At 38.3% G+C, this 16,138-nt stretch overlaps 1 protein-coding gene across 1 annotated transcript in view; it reads left to right on the top strand.

Moving 5' to 3' along the window:
* Nucleotides 1–57: 57 nt before the first annotated feature.
* LARP1B (La ribonucleoprotein domain family, member 1B) overlaps nt 58–16,138 on the top strand; it is a 29,765-nt gene continuing 13,684 nt past the window's right edge. The window contains exons 1-5 of the mRNA XM_010293119.1: nt 58–133; nt 7,491–7,552; nt 8,587–8,646; nt 12,303–12,471; nt 13,902–14,045. Coding sequence (XP_010291421.1) covers nt 58–133; nt 7,491–7,552; nt 8,587–8,646; nt 12,303–12,471; nt 13,902–14,045 — 511 coding nt within the window. The remainder of the gene's footprint in view (nt 134–7,490; nt 7,553–8,586; nt 8,647–12,302; nt 12,472–13,901; nt 14,046–16,138) is intronic.

The following is a 16,138-nucleotide window of genomic DNA, read 5'->3' as shown; positions in this document are numbered from 1 at the left end:
GGCTGCAGGGGCCGCAAATGGTCGCCCCGGCCGGGGGTGACCTCCGGCGGGCCCCGCATGGCGCTGGGTTCTCGTGCTCGTCTCGCTTTGCTTGTCTTGAGAAATATGGCTAAACCCGTTTACTTTACCGCAGGTCGTTTGGGTGTTTGGTTTTGTTTTGTTTTTTTCCTAATTATATAATAAGGACCTCTGTACGATCCGTTACTTGGTTTTGTTTTCCAGAAGGTTTGGATTGCAGAGGCTTTAAATGTTAACAAAAGTAGGTGGTTTGCTTGCTCTTGGGATTCAAACTGTTTATCTGGAAAGGGACGGAGCAAGAGTAGCTGTGGTGTAATTTTCTGGCCTTTAATCACGATGTGTAAGATAAAGCTACTTTATAGGCTCCCTACCGACTAAGCAGGCAGATGGCTTTACAAAAGTTGGTCGCTGAAGACCTGACTTGAAATTGCCAGGCTTTATGCTTAGGCTAGCGAAGTGTTCCTAGAAGTTAGCAACTTCTTGGAGTATTGTTCTTGGCTGGAACTAAACAGCTGACTTCAAAAATATGTATTTCAACCTCTGTTTCCTGAGAATTTCAATCTCAGCGCTTGCTCCTGAAGGCACCTGACAAACCTTTCTGTGATCTCACAGTCACTTTTATCCTTGAATTAAATATGTCTTCCCTTCACAAAAGAGAAACATAATTTATAGTTTCAAGTATACAGGTAATGCAAGGAGAAGAGTTCTCCAGACCGCAAAACGAAGATCAAACCTTTTGGCAACATATTTAGTCATCTTTATCATCTCAGCTGTTTTGTTTGTGTGTACTGACACACTCATAAATACCTATTTATGCATAGCTTCTACAATCTGATGTGCTGGGCAGCAGCTTGTGGTCTTGTCCATGCATGAAAGAGAACTTGTCACTCGTTTGCCTTGCTGTGGCGGTAATAATAATGGTACATCAGAAGCGTTGGGGACGCTTCTTTTGTTGCATTAGCACCTCGTGCTCACCTTCTGTAAAGTTTACTTTTCTATGTAAGATAAAACACACAAATAGCTGTTGAAGGAAGGAGGAGAAAGGAGGTGGCGAGTTCATATGCTATGCACATTGCATGCCTAATTGGATGATTTCAGAGAACTTCAAATTATTTTTCTTGTGCATAAAAGTTGTTCTTACCATTTATCAAATTTATATGAAACTGAGTAGTTACACTTGCTACTGAAAAAGGTGTTCTGACGCATAATTGAACAAATATGGGAGTCACTGTTGCTGCTAATGGCATTGGTGAAGAACACATACCAGGGTGCATGTTTTGGTTTGGCCACCACTGAAAGCACTGTGGAGGAGCCACCATGCTTTCCCTTGTGAAAGGCAAAGTAGCTGATCTTTCCTGGCTGTTGGAAGGAAGGAATTGCCGTGTGCCTCCATCTGCAACCAGGGATGTGTTTTGAAGTAACTAATTGCATGTTGGCAAAGCAAAATCAGCCACACTAAGCCATTATGAATGTAGTAGTATGGAAATTAGTCATATGAAATAATAAGTAGATGAGCAGAAATACTACTGGGATGGAATGTAAAACTATCCGTAAAGAGGATAATAAAACGTAAAAGAATCTCACATCAAAGTAGTGACTGAATCCTGTTCGACTTGTTGATCCTGGCTTAATTTGAGAATTTCCCCGAGACGTGCACCTATGGCATGTTCACTGATAGTTACACACTTGAGAAAATTGGCCCCAGTCTGTCATCTTTTGACTTTCAATTTAGTGTGGTATTAGTTTGTAATAGAGGCAAACCTGACTCTTGTTACTGAAAGAGACTGTTAATGTCACCCGACGCTAGAAGGGACAAAGTAATGTAAAAGACTTAAAATCCTTGGCGAAAGAACTTGTTCAAAGTGTTGTTACTATGACCTATTATATTTTTGTCTCAGTTTTGTTAGTAGGTTTTAATGGTGTTACAGTAAACCAAACACCTAATGTAAACATATTTGAATTTTTCATGGTATGTTTGTTACCACAGTTCATTGTTTCTGACTAAGCTTTTCATTAAAATTCTCTGAAATTATTCTGTTTAAAAGAACTACACAGCTACTTTTACATCCTAGTCTGCATTTAACTCATGGAGAAAGACTCATAGCAGAGTGAAATTGCTAGTGAAATTAATAGGCTTCTGTCTAATCCTGGTGATGGTGAACACAGGGAGTTAGTTTTAGCATAGGCTGTGAAATGGTGAAAGGTACTTCTGTGGTGTGTCTTCCTTCCCTTGTAGGGCCCAGCCAGTATATTGCAGTAAGTCTTTGCTTCTTCAAGTTGAAGGTCCATGAGTAAGAGGAGAGGAACAGTTGCAAGGAAGAAGTCCTATATAATCTTGTAGATAATTTTTTACTAGGTAACAAGTTAAGCTTTTTTTAAATCGAGCCAACAAGATATGTCTGTACGGAAGCTGCGGAACAACCCAGTATTAGTCCCGTATTCCTTGTCTGTCCTCCAAGTCTGGTTTTTCCTCAGCTGCCCCTCAGAGCTGGGCTCTCCCAGAAGAGGCTAGTTACCCTTCCTCCATATAAGTAATTTGCCCAGGATGGAGTTGTGGAAATAATTATACTGTGAAAGTTCTCCCACCTCTTCATTTGATGAAACACAAAGTACTGCCCTTTTTGTAAGCTTGCAAAAGGGAATCTGAATGACAAATTCTCTAGTCTTCATGTAATTTGTGTAGCTGATGTGGGTCTCTAATGATTCATTAGGTAATTATTAAAAAATTGTTCACGAAATTTATGGAAGTATTCAATGAAGCAAAATATCTGTGCTGCTTAAGTGGTTGAAGTGGCTTTGCTTCCTAGGGTGCTTGAATGATGTAGTTAATTAAAATAATTAAAATACCTGCACACTTCAGTCTTTTATATTGTGCTCAGTTTGCCTTTCTTCATTGCATTTATTTCTGGGCATCAAAGAACACCTTTTATCTGATCGATATTTTGGTAGCAGAACTAGTTTGCTTTAGTGCTATTATGTAAATTAATTTGCTTTAGTCTGTTAGCAAACAGGTTGCAAAAGTACAGTTTAGTAAAGGTATTCTGTCTTACTATGAATAGCAAGCTTTTGATTAGTAAATGCATAAATGATCTGATTGCCAATTTTCTTTGGTGTAGCTAAGGCAGATATTATCATTAGTTCTTATGAATTCACCAAGGGTTTGATTAGCAGCTTTTAAAAATTACTTTAAAAATTATCAGAAGATACAACGTTGACAATTACCCCAACTCTGATGGGATTAAAAACATTAAGTTTGCAAACCTGCTGTCTGTATTTTAGTTGTGTATAACAGCATATGTAATTTTGTGTGGTAGGGGTTTTTTTGTTTCTAAACTGGAGGCCTGTTATGAGAGAGAAAGCCCTCCTGTTCACCAGAGTCTAAGACATGGTACTGGCTTGCTGTGCTCTGGCACGTGCTCCCTTTAGACCATGAAAGTTTTTGTAGAAATTGAGTCACAGGTTGCAGCTTTCTATGAAGAAGCTAAGAAAAAATTGAGATGAGAAATGAAATGCAAGGAAAATAAATAGTATCATGGTTAATCAATTGTGTATCGGGGATTTTTTTTCCCGTATTGCTTGTTGTATTGAAAAACTGGGTTGTTTTGAATGTAGATAGGTGGAAGGATGCAGGTGTCATAACTCACTGCCTTGGTTAGGTGTTCAGATAAGTGTGAAGAAGGTCAATCAAGGTCAAATAGCATGAAGAAGGATGTTAGCATACTTAGTGTTGTTTTTTTTTGTTTCCCAGAATCTTGGATCTAAATCTATGCTCTAGGTTTAAGTTACGATATACTCCAAGGGATCGTTTTGTCACATTTGCAAGACTTTCATATTTATCTGTTAAAACAATAGATTCCAGTATCGCTTACCTCGTTTAAAAATAGATTATACTGTGACATTTCAAACTGAGCATTGAAAGCAAAATGTTGTACAAGTTCAACAAACATGTTCCACTGAAGGTTTGAAGAGCAGTTCTGCTGGGTGATTTCAGCCACCTCCTGAAGCACTTCTGGTATTCATGCGATGTTGTTCCTTCACTGAAGGACATACACGTGCAGTCCAAGTAAAAATAAAACTTGAACGTTGTCTAGAAATCCTTCCAGTGTAAACTGCATTTGTATCAAAATTAGCATGTGTTCCACCTTTTATTAATAGACTTTGCTTTCAGAAGGAATTGACAATACCATCTCTACCCTTCTATCAGGAAAAAATTACTTGCTGCCTAGTTATTTGCAGAACATCATCCGTTCTGAAGTACTACTACTGAAAACATTTTTTTTTCTTGTAATCGGTGGTACTTTGGTGATGCATCTTTATGTACAAACTTTGCTTCCCTTAATCTCTGCACAGCATCCAGTCTGCATTTCCTTTTCTGTTGCTGTTGTCCCAGAGGATTGACGCTGCTTTAGTGGTTCCAAAATTCATCTTTCATTTTTCAGAACTGTCGTCCCATGTATCTTGACATATTGCACTTGGCATGTTTGCATGTCCATGTCTTTCTGCACAGAATATCTTGTGTTAGGATGTGGTGTGTTGGGAGACTCAGAAGAACCGTAATAAAAATGGCTTTTAAGTATGATTTCTGTTTTCACATGGATGACATCTTTGCTGGATGGAGTTCAGTGATTGAAAGATGATCATTGGCCGTTAAACTTCCCCATCCCTGATTTCCCCCCCCGCCCCCAGCCCCTCAAAACTCAGATGAAACCCAGCAAGTAAATTGAAGATAAAGGAGTTCTTTTATCAATGCAGCATGCCACTACCAAACAGGTTACCTTGTAGCATATGTCCGAATAAACCATTTTAATACAGTTCGGTTGGAATTAACAATAAGTGTATTGGTTTATTTGCAATGGCTTGTTGGGTTCTGCTGGAGCAGTGTACTGAAGATGCCATTTCTGGGTATTCAGCATGATGATGTTGAAACCAAAAACCGGCATAATGGTGAGCATAGAGCCTTTATCTAAATGCACTCTACAGTTAGTTTTGCCTGAACAGTGGCTGTAGGCCTGTTCACAGCAATGTGGGTTAAGCCTTTAAGTGATCTAATTTTTTGTTATTTTACTCTCCCATCCTCATTTAAATTTTTTTTTTTTTTCTTGTCCTTTATTTTCCCTTTCATGCTTCACACTAAAATCCAACTCTCACATGATAAGCCCCAGAAAGCTGGTCAGGAAAGATCAGTTAATTTTGTCTTGAGCATGGCTCTTCTGGGAGGGTCAGAAACTCTGTGGAGTTGTTTTCGGGTAGGGAAGTAAAGAGTGTGGTGAGATCTTGGGCCTTTGAGCTCAGAAAGGACGACATCATGTAGGCAGTGTGTTGCCTAATATTAATTTTCCTTTTCCTTTAGTGTGCAAATGCATCTTCCAAGTCTTGGATTCCTACATACAGATAAGAGAGATTCCTTCAAACGAGTCGGGTCTTATTCAACTCGATTCAGATAGCCTCCCCTGCCGCCTGGAATAATATCCCATGACTAAGATAGTGCTGCGACATGGAGTCTTTTATTTTTTTTAATCCCTTGCTACGCCCTGGTGACACACAGAGTAGAAGTTCTGGCAGAGCAGTCCTTCAGCAGCAATTTAAGTAAAAGTGCTGTGGGATGGAAAAACGGCTTCAGTAAGGTAATTGAAGAGCTAGAGAGAGATGTGTGTTTACAGACTACTGGAGGACAAACGCTATGGCCCATCAGTTTACCTTTACAGATAATTGGCAGTTTTGTTGGAGAAAATTACAAATTTGTTTGCCACTCCACTTCTGCAGCTGCTTGTCTTGTTTTGTAAAGGGCAATTAGTTTACTATTGAATGACAAGTGAAAATTAGGATTACACAGTCGCTGTGTGTTTCTGAAAGTGCTCAGTCTAAAGTTAATTGAGGCCAAATACCAAGAAAGAGGCAGTTTGGGTATGTGTATTTTGTCTTTGTTTTAAAAACAGATCTGTAGGAGAGGGGGGAAAAAACCTGCTGGTAAATGGTGTAGCAAAGGTCACAGGCCGATCAGGACTCACTGAATTCATACATCTTGTGTGATGTGCAAGTTGTATATAGCAATAGTAATATAATTCACAGTGGAATATGGAGTATACATTAGTTTATGCTTCTAATGTTCACCGTAAGTTCCAGGAAGCAGACAGAGAGGGTTTTCAGAGTCACTGGGGCACGAGGGTGGGGTTCCCAGTGTGAAGCTGCGATAAGGAAGATTAGTCACTGGATGTGGAAGAGATAAGGGTTGAGGAGGTGATGTTATCCCTGCGTGAAATAATAATCCACTAGTGATTTCAGTCATGTTCAATATTTCAAGCGTGTCTTGCAGTAAAATACTGAATAAGAAATTTCAGGGAAAGGTTGTGACCACTTCTCTATGGGAAAATACGCATTGGGAGAACAGAACTGGGGCTTAACAGAAGTTGAGAGGTGGTTTCCTCTGTCTCAGTTCATATCTCCAAGAAAAATTGCCTGATACTAGTGGTGGTTTTTTCCCCTGAATTCCCAACGCAAAAAGTAGAACAATTGAGATGGGTAGGGAAGGTTGCACAGAGTAAGAAAATCTGACTCACATACAGAAAGGTAATTGCACATGTATTCGTGTATTAAAAGATGTAGTAAGTTTAAATAGACTTTCTTTTTTTTCAGTGTAGGTTATTGATCCTAGATTGTTAGACCCAATAATGTTTCCATACATGACAGTGAGTTATTTCTAAGCATTATATTAATTCCTGACAGATATTACTTGTAGAAGTATAATGGACTCTTTCTCAGGACATCAGATGAGGTCATTATTATAAAGTTTAGGTCTTGACTCAGGATGTTTCTGAAAATGTATGAGTGTCAGCTTCATTGCCAATGCTCATATTTATCATAAACATATCCATTGTGGAATTTGGGTGTTAAAATGTATTAGTTCTAATGCAGTTTTCATAGTAATTTTCTCTTTTCACCTTTCCTTATATTTTTTTTCTGTTGCTTTTGGCTTGATTATGAGCAATATGGCTAAATTTGATTTGGCATTTGAGTAATTGCTTATAAAAGGAAATTATAATTTGTATATATAATTGCGTCTATGTTTTTTTCATGCTTGCATAATGGTAGCTTTCATAAATTCTGTCTTTAACTTCTAATAGGATAACTTTTTAAATGTGTTTCAGGGGCTCATTTTCTTTGCTGCTACTTAGATGAAAATATCAGCGTTTTAAGATAGTCTTGACCTTATAGCTGAGCAAATGCTTAAATACTGTGTTATACAGTATCCTGTACACCCCATTTTCAGATTATTGCACCCACTATGAATGAGTTTTTCAGTGTTGTGTACTATTAGTTACTTATGGAAATGTTCATTGACTTTGATACCAAGACCTCAAAAAAACCACTTTGATGTAGTATGATAGATAAACAGAGTTGTTGAAGTATACCTTCCTTACTCTTTTGAAGTGTAGTCTAATCCTTCACCTGAAAATATTTTTCTTCCTTTGCAGAACTACTAAATTCCACTAAAGTTATAAAAGCAGCAAAACCCCGGACAAGGAAATCCAGCAAGGTTTGTATTTGCCAGAAAATTGAGCTATGAGTTATTGGATTGATTGTACTAGAAGTCCCAGTTAATCTAACCTGTTAAGCTAAACTGGCATTTAGCTCAGCTGATAATATGGTAGGAAATTGAAGGAGTATTTCTGGCTGTAAATATTGAATATGGTAAATAGCTGATATTACTAAAATTAAAAAATAGTAAGGTATTTTGAAGTTACAACCAGAAGTGTTACCTTCTGCCGTGGTAATGGTTAATTTTGAAGGCAGAGAAAAGTAAAAAAGGAAGGGAAATTTAAAATTAGAAGGGATGCTAAGGTGGTGTATGTATGAAGGATAAGGAAGGGCACTTTTGTGTGAAGGGGCTGCAAGAAACAACATCACTTGAGCACAAATGATGCTAGATTAGTTTTGGAAATCCTTTTTGCATATTATGTGATGTGTTCTTTATGTGCTCTTATAAAACTATCATTATGACAACAGGAGCCACTGAATCCTGTTACTGAAAAATTTAGTTTCTAAAATTTTGTACAGCCATCCCTTTTTAGGTTGAATAATACCTATGCTCAAAAGTCTTAGAAAAGCTAAAAGACTTGTAAGCAGTACATAACTTTAAATCACATAGGAAGCTATGTTTAAGTCAGCATTTAATCTGACAATTGTTTTGTGTGCTCAAAAGTCATAAGCTCGCTTTGTTTTATAATAGCAAGCAAGCAAAATTTTCTACATTCTTTTTTTGGTCTGTGCACACTTAAAATAGTCTTCATGAGGACATTCTTTTGACACCTATACTAATTACAAGCTAAAATGTGTTGGACCTTGATTTGGATGTAACCGAAATAACTATTGATTTTTACAATGGATCGTATTCTGTTTTCAGAATCTGTGTGTTTGTTTTCTGTTCTATTTCTCAGTTTTTAAAAATTGCTACTTCTAACAGTTCTGCTCAAAGAGGTAGTCTGGCCATCTGAGTGATGACTGACATCTCCCATGTATTAAGAAGGACTACATCTATGATGTAGTATAAACTGTTTGTCATCTTTGCAGGCTGGTGATTTTGGTGATATCACAAACTGGCCAACGCCAAGCGAAATAGCAAACAATGAAGTAAGTATCCTTTGTTATCTTTAGTATTACTTTTTTAAAAACCAGGTGGACTTCTCTGCTTAATACTGTTCTCCTCTTGCCTCAAATGCATTTTTGATGCTGTAGGGTTTCAGCAGAAATTTTGTCAATAATTCAGGATAGTGGTCTTTGCTTAACTGTCTGCTCTGGTACTGGAATTCGGAACCCTTCACGAGCCCACACACGTACGCTCCATTTATTGTGAGTGGCGTGCCATGGACACGTAGGTAAAAATGTGCCGTATTTACTTCACCATTTTAAAACTAGTATTTTCCTTTTCTACTCGTTGGGAAGTTTATGCACAGATGAGAAGGCCTTTGGGGTTGTGAACATGCTGCCCTCCCTTGTGGCTCAGAACGTATTGTGTGGGTTGTCTTAGGACAACATAGTTATCCTTGCCCTATTCCTCTGATATATTTCTCCCTTGCTTGGATCCTTAGTTAACATCTATTTCAACAAATTATCTTCCTTTCACTTTATCTCAAGTGGTTAAGTGCCTAATGTATCTTACACCTCTTTTATGGTATTTAAAACAAGAAAAAGAGCACAAATTATTCCAAGCTGTGAGGTGCCGTTTCATTCTCTGCTTTAGTTCTGCAGCACCCCGTGATGCTTTTCCTGTTTTCTTGGTGAGGGAAACCAGAAGATTTGGGTTCAATGTGCATTATATAATTGCAAGTGTTCAGATGAAAACTAGGTGTATTAAGGTAGTTTGGCGTGAGTCATTTGTCCTGTTGGGCTCTGTTTCTAACACCCTCCCTTCTCCCCCCCCAATCTGATTGTCATAACTTTGCTGTTTATGTCCGCAACAAACATTTTCTGGTATCTAACTAGGCTTTTAGCTTTGCAGGTCAAAATTACAGATGTCTGTAGATTTGACACGTTATGTTTACTGCTGGGTAGAATTTGCCTCTTCTAATAGCTTGTTCTACAGGATCTCAAAGAAAAACTTTGAGATTGCTAGGAGAATCTTTAAAACCTGAATAGATCATATGCCAAAAAAGTAACGCTCATTCAGTTGCTCAGATACCAGTTAGAATACTTTGTGTGCATACATCCCATTGAGGCTTAGGGTTTATACAGGATCCTTGATTTGACTTTTGTGTTTTAAAGTGTGTATAAGCTTCTCCATCATCAATATTCCTGTCAGTTGCTGATATGCTGTGAATGGAAGAGAGGAAACAGTGGTGATATATTTAACAATATCATGAAGGGCGCATGACTTGCATCCTTAAGCTGCTAATTTGTCTGGTGGCCATAGGGGTGTATGAGCTGCACATCAAACTCCTTCCTTGCTTTCTGAACAAGATTAGAAATAATTTCACCTGTGCTTTTTATATCTCAGATGCACAGCCTTTTTGTTTGCTGCAGTCAAAAATGCTGTTCTTGAAGATTGTGTGGTCATTTCCACTGTGCAATACTTTTAGTAACTTTTCAGAGAAACTTCTTGTAACACATGAGATGCAGTGTAGAGAAACTCTGTAACTTTGTCTGAAAAATAATGATATTTTCTGTCATGTTTTGATGCTCAGAGGAGAGGGTCTGCTGACGTTAGATCTCAGAGATTGAATAGCAATGAAAGGATTACATTTTATATCCTTTAATATTTGTAAATGCTAATGTTGATTTGTGACTAAGACTAGAATATGCTTATTTTATCATCTCTTTTTTTGGAAATACTGATTTTGGTGACTTAAGAAAATGGGCACCCATATCTTTGGCCTTCTCTTTAGTACTGCTGGTCTTTAGTATCTGTGTGGTTATGATGTCAAAGTTTGATATGATTAATGATGTCTGTACAGTACTAATCAGAGTGGCTGAGATACATATGTAGTGTTTCATAACAATATATACGTTTGATGCTTCTGTCTGAAATAGTCTGCTTTAAGAGTATTTTTTTAAAGATACTTTGTTTTACCAGATTGTCTAGATTGCATTGCATAGATGTTATTTAAACTTTTGCTGACTTAAGTATGTGAGAATTTTAGTACACAAATTCATGTAGTGTCTGTTAAACCAAATCACATTTAGTTCATATTTAATCTCAATTGATTTGTCTAGGGGAAGGCTTTGTGTTCAAATTGATTATGGCATAGTAGTGCACTATTTACTGTATGTACTCCAACAGGTTCAAAGCCATCTCCACAACATAGGAGTATTCTTTCTGTTTGGCAGAAATGTCTGCGAAGCTTAATTTTGCAAGTAGATACTATATCTGATCATGGAATGATTTGGATTAGAAGGGGCCTTTACAGGCCATCTAGTCCCACCCCCCTGCAGTGAGCAGGGACATCTTCACCTAGATCAGGTTGCTCAGAGCCCCGTCCAACCTGACCTGGAATGTTTCCAGGGATGGGGCATCGACCACCTCTCTGGGCAACCTGGGCCAGGGTTTCACCACCCTCACTGTGAAAAATTTCTTCCTTAGATCTAGTCTGAATCTGCCCTCTTTTAGTTTAAAACCATTACACCCCTTCTCCTATCACTACAGGCCCTGCTAAAAAGTCTGTGCCCATCTATCTCAGAAGCCCCCTTTAAGTACTGGAAGGCTGCAGTAAGGTTTCCCTGGAGCCTTCTCTTCTCCGGGCTCAACAACCCCAGCTCTCTCAGCCTGTCCTTATAGGAGAGCTGTTCCATCCCTCTGATCATTTTCATGGCCTCCTCTGGACCCTCTCCAACAGGGTCTTTCCTGTGCTGAGGGCTCCAGAGCTGGATGCAGCACTGCAGGTGGGGTCTCACCAGAGCAGAGTCGAGGGGCAGAACCACCTCCCTCGCCCTGCTGGCCACGCTGCTTTGGATGCAGCCCAGGAGACGGTTGGCCTGCTGGGCTATGAGCGCACGTTGCCAGCTCATGTCCAGCTTTTCATCCACTAGTACCCCCAAGTCCTTCTCAGCAGGGCTGCTCTCAATTCCTTCATCCCCCAGCCTGTACTGATACTGGGGAAAAGCGAAACTTTTCACTGTTCACTAAAATGATGTTCATTTTGCCTTCTTTGAAACCTGTTCTGTGGGATTTCCAAGAAGTGATGATCTCCAGGATGCTGGCACTACTCAAAGGCACACAGTTCCCAGTAAATGCCATATTCTAATGTGGGGAAAAAATAAATCTGTAATCATACACCTCCACATCCTCTGGTCTTCGGTTCTTGTTCAGAATTGTCGGAGTGAAGACCTATGGCTCCTTAGAGTTTACATGAACATTTGGTGTGCTGTTGAGATTGTACAGCATCATGGGGATTTCTGATGTGCCATTCAGTATTCTGTAAGCACAGCTTTTTAAAGATAATGAGTCTGAACAGTAGGTACTAGTGAGTAATATTTCCTTCTTTCCTGTGAAATAAATTTCAGTTCTGAGGTATTGAAACACGATCATTCTGCACTCTGCAATTCTACATCTTCAGTTAAAAAAAATACACAAAAACTTTTAAACTAAAAGTTCTTTTTATAGTCTTGTCAAGTTAGCAGAAAATAGAGCTATTTAAAATGAGACTTTACAAAACAACACAGTTCTTAAAACTCACCCTACTGAGGAGGTTGAGAACAGGTAATAATAAAGGAATTTTCATAGGTAAAGGAAATTTATACCTCTTGCTATCAGCAGCTGTACTGTCAGAAATAATTACTAGTATTTCTTGCAGTGTAAGACTGTAAGTCACAGTAAGAAGCCAACAAATAGAAGAGAAAAGGAGGAGAAATCTGATCAAAAAAGCAATAACGGAATCAAGGACAACCCGGAGGCAAAGCCAGATTGTCCAGGAGATCATATTAGCGAAGATGAAGCTCAAACTAATAACCAAAGGAAAAAAGGTCAGTCTGGGCGCTATGTATAATACAGCAAGTCACCACTGAGACAGTTACATTCATTTCGGTTGAATGACTTGATGAAACTTTTTATGTTTTGCTTTTTCTAGGTGATAACAGGATATATTGCTTTCTGCTAGGAAGCTTAAAACAGGCTTCGTGTCTCAGGTTTTAGAGTGTTCTGTTTAGTCAAATAGGAATTCTGGGGAAAAAGCAGCTCGTGTCCTACTGATAGTTCATGGAACTGATAGTTTCTGGAAAATTTTAGCATGGCTGTACAAACCATTACTGTCTCTCACATCTTTATTTCACTAACTAGATAGTGCTGTGTTAATTTAACTTCACATATGTGTGTGTGTTTCTATATATACTAACATTTTAATTTTCATGTTTTACTATTAGCTTACACCTTGAAGTGATCACTTGAAAGCTAAACCGGATTATTAATTTCCTTTTGATCCAGTCTGTTACGTTAAAAATAAGAAGCAAACCTGTTGGTCATTGGACTTGTGTAGGCTGGAGGACAGCTGAGAGAGTATTAAGATACTGTTGTCATCAGCTCTTTTGTTGTTTTTTTTTTTTTTCTTACTTCCCTGCTGATATTTCTTCAGATCCTTAGGACTTTTGTTGTTCAGATTTGTTAATTTTCCTATGTATATCTTCAAAAACAAATCCTTTATTGCTTTTAATTTTTTCAGTCTAAGTGGAAATCTAAAGCAAAGCATTCCACAAGTATAACCTCGGGGTTTTTTTCTGCCGGTGTAGGTAACGTCTTTTAGGTATTTGCTTCTATTTCTTGGCTACAAAGGTATGAAGCCCACAATACCAATCAAGTATAGAACAGCAAATATTATCATTAAATGAATGATTAGTGGATAATTTAGGCCAGCCTACAACAAAATGCAGCTTTGCTAATAATTTTTGATGCACATGAGTGAACTTAATAGAATATCTCAAGGTAAAAATACAGTACCACAGCTAAATTACCAGGAAAATTTTTATGGTTTGTGATTGAAATCTTTATTTTAGTGGTTAACTTCGTCTTTTTTTTACTTTTCTTTCATATGCAAGTTGTGAAATTATATAGTAATGAATTTACTGTATATATTTAACACTTATGTAGCTATAAATTATTGGTAATGGAGCTTACCTGTAAAATTCATTAAATAAAAAAGCTTACTTTCATTTCATATATTTAAAGCTTAGTTAAGGTTACCTTTCAGTTTGAGAAATTCCTGTTTACTGCGTTTAATGTTTTTTTTAGTCATTCATCGTTATCTTAAAATGTCAATGTTAAGCTTCTCCCAGTTTTTAAACTTCGAATTTAACTGTTACTACTTCTACAAGAAGACTTCTATTCTATAGAATTCAGCTCTTTTCAGGAGCTGAAACCTCAAGTAGTACTATAATTAAGAGTAATATATTAATTTCTCAAGGTAACAAGCAGAAATGGGTGCCACTTCACTTGGATGATGTAAGATCAGACAGTCAAGAAAGACCAGGCTCTCGAACTAGTTCAAGATTTCTGCTGGAAACAAACAAGTTAATACCTCATAACAACAGACGCAATGAGACAAGAAGTAAGTAGTTTTCAATCTTTGGGTCTTTCTACTTGTGGCAAATCAAGTATAATACCACGTGTGTAGGCATTAGATTGGCAGTTTATGTTGAAACTTGACTTTGACTATACTAAGTAAAACCAAGTGCTAATATTGGCCAATAACCAGCAAAAAATAAATAAATTATGCTGTAGTTTAACAAATTCTAAATTGGAAAGTTTTGTTTAAAAGCTTACTGTCACTTTTTTTTAACTTCTTCACAAATTGATCAGTTGTAATGTCTCAATCACTGAATCTGCTGAGTTTGGAAACAAGTCTTTACAGCATGTGCTGGTGCTCTGAATCAGAGCAGCATATATTTGCTTTCTCTTCATGGCTCCTTACAGTGTCTTTGCCCACAGCTTTACGATGCAGAAAGTTTGGAAACGGTGTCATAAAGTGGCTGCTCTGTCCTGTTCTTCTGCTGTTCCCGCAGCGTGTTGCTGCTGGAGCAAATGCTTGTGGACCTACACTTTGAACTCTGCTTTGGCAGTTCCGCTGATGTTGTTTTTTTCCTTTAAGTTGGACCAATTCCCTCTGTTCCCTGACCTATTTCTCAGCATGGCCATGCAAAAAAGTTGTAGTAGCACAACAGAGGGAGAAATGCAGCTGGTACTGCTTCTGGTCCTCAGGTGTTCTGAATACAGCTTGTCAGATGGCAGAAATCTTAGGCTGAGTGTAACTCTTTGATTTATGTTACTCTTTTGGTTTAAAGTTTTTAAATCGCAATATACATCAAAAATTGTTTGCTCACTATAGTAAGTGCTGGACGCTACTGAGATGGGATTTGTTTATGAAGTCATTTTAGGAACATGGATGTAAGGGTCTGATCTGGATGTCTGAGGGATGGACAAGGGCAGGGGGAGGATTTTTACTAATGTATCCCTTTCTTCAGCAACTATTCCTCAGGAACCTGATGGTCCAATGACCAGAAACTTGTAGCGTGAACTTTACCTCAAGGCTCTAGAGATTCAAGACCAGTTTCAGTGTGAGAGAATATGAAACATCTCCTATTCTTCAGGAACATTGGCTGTTTAAAGAAAAAACTTGCTTCAGGCTTAATTACAACCCTAGCTCATGACGATGTTATATGTAGGACTTTTGTACGTGTCTAAGAGCCACGTGCACTCTAAGTGCGCAAAAATGAAACTGATTTGGGGAAATAGTTCAAATGATGCCTGTGCATTTGGGACCTTTAACCAGTTGAGGGTAGCAAGTGTGAAGGTCCAGATTCCCAGTGAGATACATACAGATTATGATATTCATAAATTCAGAGTCTTTTTTTGACAGAAAATAAAATACAGGAACTTGAACATCTGAGCATACATATTTTGTTGTAGGGCTCATTAAAAAGAGTTGCTAGTGAAACAGTATTTCTAATACGAACAAGAATCATACTTCTAGTCAGTCCTGTGTTAAATTTAGCAGCTCTCAATTTGATCAGACAGAGGCTGTATTCCCAGGCATTCCTCTGAGAAAGAGGTCCCCCAGGATCTGGAAGACTATCCAATTACAACTTAAATAAACTTTAAGCAAGGGTGACTGACTGAAGATGGAAGTCTCTGAGAGTGTTAGGAAAAGAGAAAGAAATGGTGTGAGAGAGGGTTCATTCTCTTATGCGTACAATGAGAATTACACCTGTCCTTAAGATTTCTGGTGAGTGGAGCCAAGGTCCCTGGGGTCTTGTTTGGACCTACTTGCTTTCCTTCCTTTTTTCTTTTCTTCTGCTTCTCTCTCACTCTCTTTTGCTATGTGCACACCACATACATTTATATGAAAACCTTACACGGATTCTTAGTGAGTCATCTTAGATTTGCTGTTATCTGTTATCAAAAAGGGGTTCTTAATATAAAAAGCTCAGTTTGGGGTGGGACCAGCAGAGAATAAATGATTGCTGTTAAATGGGCAGAGTCAGGGGAGTGGTAGACAGTTGCTGCTGGGAACAGAAGGGAGGCTCCAGAGAGTCATTGCTGTGGAAATCCTACCCTGAGCAGGATCATCAAGAGCTAGCAGCTCTTCCTAGCTCTCTCTAGGTACTGGCAGTTGTCCACAGGAGGAGACTATTATGCCCGGAA

The sequence above is a fragment of the Phaethon lepturus genome, unplaced genomic scaffold, assembly GCF_000687285.1.
Source record: "Phaethon lepturus isolate BGI_N335 unplaced genomic scaffold, ASM68728v1 scaffold22698, whole genome shotgun sequence".
Lineage (NCBI taxonomy): Eukaryota > Metazoa > Chordata > Aves > Phaethontiformes > Phaethontidae > Phaethon > Phaethon lepturus.
The sequence above is the reverse complement of the archived record's forward strand: the minus strand, read 5'-3'. Positions and strand labels throughout refer to the sequence as shown.